The 11,207-nt window shown below is 35.4% G+C and overlaps 1 protein-coding gene across 1 annotated transcript in view; it reads left to right on the forward strand.

Moving 5' to 3' along the window:
• VPS13B (vacuolar protein sorting 13 homolog B) overlaps positions 1-11,207 on the forward strand; it is an 829,147-nt gene that overhangs the window by 79,008 nt on the left and 738,932 nt on the right. The window contains exons 7-8 of the mRNA XM_037730112.1: positions 2,419-2,593; positions 6,975-7,243. Coding sequence (XP_037586040.1) covers positions 2,419-2,593; positions 6,975-7,243 — 444 coding nt within the window. The remainder of the gene's footprint in view (positions 1-2,418; positions 2,594-6,974; positions 7,244-11,207) is intronic.

Consider the following 11,207-nt stretch of genomic DNA (forward strand, 5'->3'; position numbering starts at 1 on the left):
TCCTCCCTTCCCATCTCCTCCCCTCCTCTTCCCTAATCTACCCCCTCCCCTCCCCTCTCCTTTTCTCTTCTTTGACCTCTTTTCCTTTATTTTTTCTTTACTTTCAAGGTTCCCTGTCACCCAGGCTGGAGTGAAGTGACACAATCATAGCTCACTGTAACCTTGAACACCTGGGCTCAAGCAATCCTTCCGCTTCAGGCTCTTGAGTAGCTAGGACTACAGATGCCTGTCACCATCCCTGGCTCATATTTAATTTTTTTTTTGTTTTTTGGGAGATGGAGTCTCACTATGCAGCTCAGGCTGGTCTTGAACCTCCTGGCCTCAAGTACTTCTCCTGTCTAGGCCTCCCAAAGTGCTTGGATTCCTGGCATGAGCCATAATGCCTACCTTAGTATTTTGCTAATACTATTGTAATGTTAAGATTTACCATTTTGGGTTAGACCCATCATCCTTCCAACTCCTAATTCTAGGGAATATGTATTAAATAGATATGGTCGACCTCATTAATTACCTCACAAACAAGAGTTTTCCCAAAATGTTCTAGATACTCTTACTTCTTTTTAAATCTTTCATATATGTTTAAGTGGCTTTTGAATGTATTTATTTATATTTTAGGTTGGCTTTTTATAATTTTCCATTTTTTGTGTGAAATAAATATGCTCTGATAATTATGATGTTTATGAGATACAGATCCTAGGGGTACATAATTTATTTAACATTTCTCCTGTTTTTGGAAATTTCCTTTGCAGTTTCTCAGAGCAATGAATTTCTGTGCATAGATCTTTGACATTTCTGAGTAATTCCTTAGGAAAGATTTGTTGTAATTGCAAATATCTTTTTTTTTTTTTTTTTAAAAAAGGCCTGAGATCTGTGTTTTCAGGTTATTTTCAGCAAGATTTAACCAGGTTATACACCCATGAACATCAAGAGGAGTGCCTATATTATATTCTCATTATCCTTAAATATTATCATATTTTAAAAATTGCCGACATGTTGAACCACAAATGATATGTAATTTAATTGCCATTTATTAGTGAAGTTAGATTTTTTAAAACACATTCACTGGCCATTTGTTCTTTGTATTATCAATTCAGGTTCTTTATCCATTTTTCTATTGACTATTAATCTTATTCATTTTAAGTAGATTTTAAATAGATACTTATGACAGATTGTTACTGGTTTTGCTGACTGCTTATCACCAATGCTATTGGTGCAATACAACATTTCAAAGAATGTGACAGAGAAATTTCAAATTAAGGAAACCTTAGTAGATATGAATACTCCTTTCTTGCTCACCTCCCACACTCATTCCCCATTTTCTTACCTCTTCATTGTTTATTCTGTGTATAATTATTAGATCAGTTTTTAAAAACTTGTGCTCTGGCCAGGCATGGTGACTCACACCTGTAATCCTAGCACTTTGGGAGGCAGAGGTGGGCAGATCACGAGGTGAAGAGTTCGGGACCATCCTGGCCAACATGGTGAAACCCCGTCTCTACTAAAAATACAAAAATTAGCCGGGCGTGGTGGTAGGTGCCTGTTGTCCCAGCTTCTTGGGAGGCTGAGGCTCACTTGAACCTGGGAGGCCGAGATTGCAGTGATTAGAGATTGCACCACTGCACTCCAGCCTGGTGACACAGTGAAACTCTGTCTCAAAAAAAAAAAAGCAAAAAAAACACAAAATTTGTGCTTATATTTGAAATATGATATTTCACAGGCCCTCCATACAATTTTCTCCACCTTCACATATATGTTTTTGGTGCTCTGAGCCCTAGAAACATGATGATTACTATTACTAATGCTTCATCTTTCGTAGACACTCAAATACTTTAGTCAAAATAAACCTTCTCAGATACTTGACTTTATAGCTTAATTGGTTTTACTCCATGTTTCAATAACAGGAGGAAACCATTACACTGAAGCTGTGTTTATATTCCACTGGTGTCTCTTTCTTTAAGAACTTTCACTGCTATATGCCCTATTTGCTAGTAGTTAATCTTATTTCTTTGTTATAATTGTTTCATTTTATCAGTTGAATAAATTTTATGTTATTTGAATCTTATCTAAAATTTGAAAAACTTTTGTTATTTAAGTGTTATTTAAAATTTGTCTGAAAAACTTTTTTTTAACATATATTTCATTTGGTTTTCCATATTTGACAAAAATTTTATTATTTACATACTTTCATAGTTGTAATATTGGTCTTTTCCCCAGTTAACATATGGTTTTAGGATGTATATTCTTTATGGTTAATAAAACTGGAAAAAATGATTAGAGTTTTATTAAAATGACATAAAATTTTTATTAAAATGTTTGGAACATTTATGTTTTGCCATTTGAAGACTTAAAAAAATTTCTTTGCATGAAAGGTACTCTTTTAAAACAGGCGTTTGTGTTTTTGTCTATTTCAAAATGCAGATTCATACTTTAGTAGAAAGTTTGAAACTTTCTATCACAGATCAACAGCTGCCTATGTTTATTCGTATAATGCAACTTGGAATTGCTCTTTACTATGGAGAAATAGGCAATTTTAAAGAAGGAGAAATAGAGGACCCTACTTGTTACAATAAAGATATGCTAGGAAACATTACAGGTAAGTAACATAAAAATTATATTAAATTAAAACTTTATTTTACCATTGGGAAACTTTAAAAAAATGTGTTGATTTAGTTTTACAGTATTCTAATGAGATGAGCTGATGGTATTTTGGTTGTTTTACACTACTTTAATTTTTTTTTTTTTTTTTGTGATGGAGTCTAGCTCTGTTGCCCACGCTGGGGTGCAGTGGTGCAATCATGGCTCACTGCAACCTCTGCCTCTCAGGTTCAGGCGATTCTCCTGCCTCAGCCTGCTGAGTAGCTGGGATTACAGACATTCACCAGCACACCTGGCTAATTTTTGTGTTTTTTTAGTAGAGATGGGGTTTCACCATGTTGGCCAGGCTGGTCTCAAACTCCTGATGTCAGGTGATCTGCCTGCCTTGGCCTCCCAAAGTGCTGGGATTACAGGCATGAGCCACCGTACCTGTCCTACACTACTTTAATTTTATCTACATGCTGAATAACATTATGATTTTTTCTTATATACTTAAAATAACTTTTATATTTCTAATAGAAATAAGTGTACAGAATGTACTATTTGTTTATGAATGAGACAGGATTTTGCTCTCTCACCCAGGCTGGGTGGGTAATTGTAGCCTTGACCTTCAAGGCTCAGGTGATCCTTCTACCTTAGCCTTCCAAGTGGGACTACTGGAATGCACCGCCATGCCTGGCTAATTTTTGCGTTTTTTGCAGAGACAGAGTTTTGCTGTGTTGCCCAGGCTGGTCTCAAACGCTAAGGTATAAGTGATCTGCCTGCCTCAGTGTCACTAAGTGCTGGGATTAAAGGTGTGAGCTACTATGCCTGGCCCAGGATATATGTTTTATAAAAGTTGAAGTAGTATAGCCTCAAGATTTCCTAGTAAATAATAGTATTAGTAATTTTTCTGCAAAGGTTCACTTAACTAAGATTGAGTTATGTTAGTGCTATTAATTATTGAAATCTAAGATTCGTTGAAGGATATGTAATATGGGAAAATAATGGAGATCATTTTGATATGTTTCTTTCCCTTAGAATTTTAAGATAAAATGGGTCAGACATGTCGATAGTTAAGTATGACATATGGTAGAATGGCAGAAAGTTTGATAAATAGTAGCGTGAATGATCTGATGTAGAAAGATGAAAGGAATGATTGATTTTGACTTGGTATTGGGCCTGAGACTCAGAAAGTTTTAAGATGATTAATTTCCCTAGATAAAGGCCTAAGAGAAGGGCATTTCAAGCTTAGGGGCAAATAACTCAATTAAAAATGAGGAAAGAGGCATTTCTCCAAAGAAGATAAACAAATAGCAAACAAGCAAATCAAAACCTCAATTAGATGCCACTTCATAGGCACTAGATGACAATAATAAGATACAAAATAACAGGTATTAGTGAGGATGTGGAGAAATTGGAACTCATGTAAGTTGCTGTTGGGGGTGTAAAATGGTATAGTTGCTTTGGAAAACAATATGGCAGTTCTTCAAAAAGTTGAATATACAGTTACCATATTGTCCCAGCAATTCCATTCCTACTTATATATCAAGAGAATTGATAACATATGTCCATGTAAAAACTTATATATGAATGTTCATGGTAGCATATTCATAGTAGCCAAAAACTGGACACATTTGAAATGTTTATCAGCTGATGAATGGATTATCAAATTACGGTATGCATTGCAATATTGCTTAGCTATACAGAAAAATGAAATACTGATACAGGCTATAGCATGGATGAACCTTGAAAGCATTATCTTAAGTGAAAGCAGTCAGTGAAAAAATAACACATACATGATTCCATTAGAAATGTTTAGAATAGGCACTTTTGTAGAGGCAGGAAGTAGATTAGTAACCAGGAGTTGAGATCATAACTCCTGGGAGGAGTTCATAACTGCAAAAAAGTAGATTTCTTTTTGGAATGATGAAAATGTTCTAAAATTAAAAAAACCACTGAATTGTACACCTTTAAGAAGGTTGAATTTTTTGCTATTTAGACATTGTTGCATTAAAAAATCTTACTACCTTAAAGCATAGAGAACAACATTAATCAGAGTATATAGCTATAAAACATACCTGTATTTCACACCAGAGGGTGAATTTTGGTTAGACAATGAACTTCTGAGACAGAAACAGTGTTTTTTACCTGGAATAAATGTAGCACATAGACAATACTTGCATTTTTTTCCAACATGACAAATTTGAAATATATAGAAAAGCTGAAAGCGTTATTATTAGGTGAACACTCACATACTTACCATCTAGAGTCTACTATTAATATTCTGTTACATTTGCTTCATCACATATCTGTTCATCTAACATCCCTTTCTTTATCAATACAACCAATGTTTTTGATGTCTTTCAAGATAAGTTACAAACCTTGGTACACTTCACCCTTAAGCCTCAGCTGCATATTGTTATCTAGAGTTTCTACTAAGTGAGTCTTTTTATATTTTTGGAGGTTAAATCTCCAAAGTAAAATTCAATGAATTTAAGAAATACGTATACCTGTGTGATGTGAAACAGTCATCAAGATATAGGTCATTAACATCTCAGTTTCTTACGCCCCTTTCTAGTCATCCCCCTCCACCTGCTGGCCTCCTTTGGAGATTTGGAAGTTTTTTAAAATCATAGATTTAGTTTTGCCAGTTCTAGGATTTCATGCAAATAGAATCACTCAATATGTATAAAAGGTTTCTTTCGTTAAGCAAGTATGTTTGGGATTTATCTATGTTGTTGCATGTAGCAGTCATTCTTTGCTTTTCATTGCTATGTACATTGTATGAATATACCATGTGAATATACTATAGTTTATTTTACCATTCATTTGTTGATGAACACTTGGGCTGTTTTTATTTTTTGGTTATTAGTATAAATAAAGCATTCATAGATATTTTTGTACAAATGTCATGTAGACGTGTGCTATTCTTTCTCTTAGGTAAATACTTAAGAGTGGAATTATATGTTTAGTTTTCAAAGAAACTTCCAGAACCTTCTCTAAAGTGGTTGTACCATTTTATATTCATATCAACAATGTGTGAGACTTGCAGTTGGCCTGCATCCTTGCCAACACTTAATGGTGTATTTTTTGACATTTTTACCATTGGGATGAGTGTGTTTTGGTATCTCATGGTTTTAGTTTGCATTTTTGATGGCTAATTATTTTAAATTTTTTAATATGGTTGTAGGCCTTTTCTGCCTTTGTGAAGTATGTGTTAAATACCTGTCCATTTAAAGCTTTTTTGGTGTCTTTTAAAAATTTTATTTTACTTTATGTATTTATTATTTATTTGTTGACATAGTCTTACTCTGTTGCCCAGGCTGGAGTATGATGGCATGATCATAGTTCACTGAAGCCTTCAACTCCTGGGCTCAAGGAATCCTCCAGGCTCAGCCTTCTGAGTGCTTGGGACTACAGGTGCATGCCACTGAGCATGGTTGATAATTTTTTTTTTTTTTTTGAGATGGGGGTGTCGCTTTGTTGCAATAGGCTGGTCTTGAGCTTCGGAGCTCAGGTGGTCTGCCCACCTCAGCCTCCCAAAGTGCTGGGATTACAGGTGTGAGTCACCACTCCTGGCTCCTGTGAATTTTTTAAAAAGTAATTTTTTTCTTTCTAAGTTTCATGATGATATGCCTTTTTGGTTTATAGTGCTAGAATAATGTTAAGGGACTTTGATGGAGTTTGTCTTTACAAAGGTGGAATAAATTAAAGGGTGGTTGGGATCTAAATTTTTGGTCTGCCAATTGTTAGCCAAATAAAATTTCTTGGCTTTAATTTTTTCATCTGTAGAACAGGAAAGGTACAACGTATCTTACTTGCTAGTAAGAAAGAGGGCCCAACATTATTATTTTTCTTAACTACATATAAAAGTCATTTTATTGTAACATTTGCTTTCATGTTTGGGATAATTCTTGGTTGGGCGGGGGTGCATTTTGCCCAGAAGCACTTGCCATTTTTTTTTCCTCCATGGGTGCATCAGAAAATGGAGAATGTTTCTTGGATCTTTGTGGTACTATGTTTTTGATAAAAGTCAGTTTTTCAATATATTAGCTTTATTTTTGAGAGGTAGGTTTTTTTGTTGTTGGTTTAAAACATTCATGAGTGATGTTTAAGAATTAATTTATTCTTTGAATTTATCAAATACAGTTAAAAGCTATGTGCAGTTGATAAACTACTCTCCACATCTCAATAACCATAACTTACTAAAGGAGATTGATACAGTACAACATACAGAAACTTGAGAGTCGTAATGCTAAATGATTCGTTTCAAATAATGATAATCAATGTATCATTTGTTTATACCTTATATTAGAAGGATATGGGAGGAAAAATTTAAAGGATATCTATTTCTAATCCTTTTGATTTATTTAAAATGACTTTATTTTAATTGATAGGTTCTGAAGATGAAACAAGAGTAGATATACAATATCCTGCTCAATATAAAGTTCAAGAGCTATATGCACAGCAAGATGAGGAGCAGCCACAGGGATGGGTATCGTGGGCCTGGTCCTTTGTGCCTGCAATTGTGAGTTATGACGATGGTGAGGAAGACTTTGTTGGGAACGATCCTGCATCAACCATACATCAACAAAAAGCACAGACTTTGAAGGATCCTATTGTTTCTGTAGGATTTTATTGCACAAAGGCAACGGTGACTTTCAAAGTAGGTCTTTCTTTACTCTTATTGTTTACACCTCTAGCAACTTTAATGCTTAAATTTAGATTGTTAGTACAATTCTAGCTTTATTCAAGTTTGTTTTGCATTCAGTAGATGTGAGATAGAGTTCTAACAGTTCTTACTTCATAAAATTACATGGCTCTTCCACTTGAAATCTTTGAATTTTGATTCCTTCCTATCTTCTTAGGAGCTTCTCCACATTTTTTTAATTAGCTTCATGGATAGTGTTTTGCCCTGTGAATCATTCAGTTGGTATACAAACATGCCTTAATATTGTTATTAAAAAAGAAAGGAACAGCAAAAATTTCCTCCTGAATTCTTTTACCCATCAGGTACGGTTTTATTTCTGTGCTCTCCTTCATAACAATCATAACAATCTCACTCTCTTTTTTTCTTTTTTTGAGACAGGTTTAGGCTCTGTTTTCTAGGCTGGAGTTCAGTGATGCGATCACAGCTCAGTGCAGCCTCTGCCTCCCAGGCTCAAGACATCCTCCCACCTCAGCTTCTGAGCAGTTGGGACTACAGGCACGCGCCACTGCACCTCGCTAATTTTTTTTTCTTTTAAATTTTTTGTAGAAATGGGGTTTTGCCATGTTGCCCACACTGGTTTCACTCCTAGGGTCAAGGGATTTGCCCGCCTTGGCCTCCCAACATGCTAGGATTGCAGGTGTTAGCCACCATGCCCAGCCTCATAACAATTTTTTTTCAAAGGATTGTTAATGTATAATTATCTCTTTCCTCATCTCTTTTACTTTTCAGGGTAGTCAAATTTGTTAACTAGGCCCTCTTCTAACTATTTTTCCAGCAGTATTTAACATAATTTGACCACTTCCTCCATTAAAATAATGCGTGTAAAATATATATTCTGTTCTATACAAAAGAAGTATACAAATATGTGTATGTCAGGTTAAAGAACAATAAAGTAAATACCCTTTTACTTGAAGAAATATAAAATTATGCCAGGCACAGTGACTCACACCTATAATCCCAGTACTTCTGCACTCCAGCCAAAAGAAATATAAAATTGCTAATAGCTTTGATCCCCCTATGTGTTCTTTGATCATATTTTACTTCTCTTCCTCTCACCTATAACCCAAACTTAATTTTGAGTTATTTGTTTGGACTTTAATAATACTATTATCAGACATGTAATATTCCTGAATAATATCTTAATTCATTTAACAAATATTTTTAATGCCAGCTGTGTTTAGGCATTGTTTTGTCTCCGGAGATACCAGAGTAAACAGATATAAATTCCTACTTTTTCAAACTTAAATGAGTATTATAAACAAATAAGGTACATAGTATGTCACTGAAGATAAAGGTTATGTAGAAAAATCAAGTAGGGGCTGGTGGCTCACGCCTGTAATCTCAGCACTTTGGGGGACCAAGGCAGGCGGATCACCTGAAGTCGGGATTTGAAGACCAGCCTGACCAACATGGAGAAACCCTGTATCGACTAAAACCCAAACAAACAAACAAACAATTTGCCGGGTGTGGGGCGCATGCCTGTAATCCCAGTTACTCAGGAGACTGAGGCAGGAGAATGGCTTCAACCCAGAAGGCAGAGGTTGTGGTGAGTTGGGATGTCGTCATTGTACTCCAGCCTGGGCAACAAGAGCAAAGCTCTGTCTCAAAAAAAAAAGAAAAGGAGAAAGAAAAATCAAGTGGGAAGGGGAATAGCAAGTGCCTTCACTAGAGGGAAAATTATGCAGTTTAAAATTGGATAATTTGGGAAGGTCTTATTATGAAGGGAATATTAAAGCAAAGACCTGTGAGAAGAAACCTTATTGATACGTGAGAATGAACATTCCAGCAATAATAAATGTAAAGACTTTTGGAATGATCATCTCTCTTGATATTGAAATCACCAAGAATTATGACAGTGGTAGTTTGGGATTGAATTCAAAACTAAAATCTTCAGACAACTAGTAGAATGATGTGGGATTGATTTATGACTCTAAGAAAGAGGGGTGATGGGTCTTACAGTCTGTTCCATATATTTGCTACGTTTTGAACAATGCTGATGTAAATGTCTGGTACAGATCTTCTGACATATATGTACAACAGTTTCTTTAGGATATGTACCCTGATGTCAGCTTACTGTTTGAATGAACACTTCTTTTTCTTTAAAAATATTATGGCTGGGTGCAGTGACTCACTGCACCCATTATTACACCCATAATCCCAGCACTTTAGGAGGCTAAAGCAGGCGGATCACTTGAGCCCAGGAGTTCCAGACCACCCTGCCAACATGGTGAAACCCTGTCTCTACAGAAAAATACAAAAATTAGCCAAGCATGATGGTGTGTGCCTGTAGTCCCAACTACTTAGAGGCGGAGGTGGGAAGGTCGCTTGAGCCAGAGGGGTGGAGGTTGCGGTGAGCTCAGATTGTGCCACTGCCACTCCAGACTGGGTGACAGAGCAAGACCTTGTCTCCAAAAAAAAAAAAAAAATAAATAATAATAATAATGTTTGGGTTACCAGGGGCTTTTTTGTAGTTGTTTTGGTGTTCCTCCTCTTCTGTCTGATCTTTAAATGTTGGCATATAGGGCGTGGTCCTTGGCCCGCTCATCTCTTCTGTCTACACACTCCCAAGATGATATAACTCGATCATGATATAGATGCTTATAGACTATCAAATTTGTGTCTCAACTTTTCAGTTTTCCCTGAGCTCTAGAATTCAGCTGCCTATTTTATATTTCCACTTCACATCTAATCAATACTTAACACTTAAAAACAGAACTCTTGATTTTTCTTTGCAGCAGTGCACCTCCACCCTCACTATTTTACCTTTTATTAAATTGCAACATTGTCTACTAATTTGCTCCAGCTTAACATTTATCAATATCTTTTCATCTCCTGCCACATCTAAGCCACAGCATATTCTGTCAGCTGTACCTTTAGGATGCAGTCATTTCTCATCACCTGTATTGCAACTTACAGACCGGTAGTTCTCAAACTTTTTGATCTCAAGACTCCAGGAAACCTTGCATTCCTAAAACTTAACTGAGAACTCCAAGGAGTTTTTGTTTATTCAGATTACATCTAGTCATATTTATCATAGTAGAAATTAAAACAAATCTTAAGAATATGTATTTATTAGCTTATTTTAAAATAAATTTATATATTGATAGGATATCATTTTATAGTAAAATTACTGTATTTTAAAAAGTGAGAAGGGACCTGCATTGTTTTTATTTTTGTTAATATACTGAATGTCTGGCTTAGTAGAAGATAGCTGAATTCTCATGTCTGCTTCAGTATTCAGTCTGCTAGGAAATGTTTTAATTAATATAGATGAAGAACATCTAGTTTCACATAAATATTTATTTGGAAAGAAAGGTGTTTTTAAATAGCCTTTTCAAAAATTATGGATTTTTTTTTTTTGATATTACACTAAAACTCATTAAGTGGTCATTTAAAAAAGATTTGTTGGGCCAGGTGCAGTGACTCACACCTATAATCCCAGCACTTTGGGAGGACAAGATGGGTGGATCACAAGGTCAGGAGTTAGAGACCAACCTGGCCAATGTGGTGAAACCCCGTCTCTATTAAAAATACAAAAATTAGCTGGGTATGATGGTAGGTGCCTGTAATCCCAGTTACTCAGGAGACTGAGGCAGGAGAATTGCTTGAACCTGGGAGGTGGAGGTTGCAGTGAGCAGAGATTGTGCCACTACACTCCAGCCTGGGTGACAGAGCAAGACTCTGTCTCAAAAAAAAAAAATTTTTTTTTTTGTTATTTCTTCAGCACTTAGAAATTGCCTGGTATGTTTTGAACAAGTATTTATTTGTTGAATAAGAATCTCCATCCATCTGTCCATCTTTTCATCAGCTTTTCAGTTTACAAAAATTTATGGACTAATTTTTCAGGTTTTGTTTCCTCTCCAATTTTATTTTTTGTGGGTGTATTAATATATATATATATATATATATATATATATAT

This window comes from Cebus imitator, unplaced genomic scaffold (assembly GCF_001604975.1).
Source record: "Cebus imitator isolate Cc_AM_T3 unplaced genomic scaffold, Cebus_imitator-1.0 Scaffold331, whole genome shotgun sequence".
Lineage (NCBI taxonomy): Eukaryota > Metazoa > Chordata > Mammalia > Primates > Cebidae > Cebus > Cebus imitator.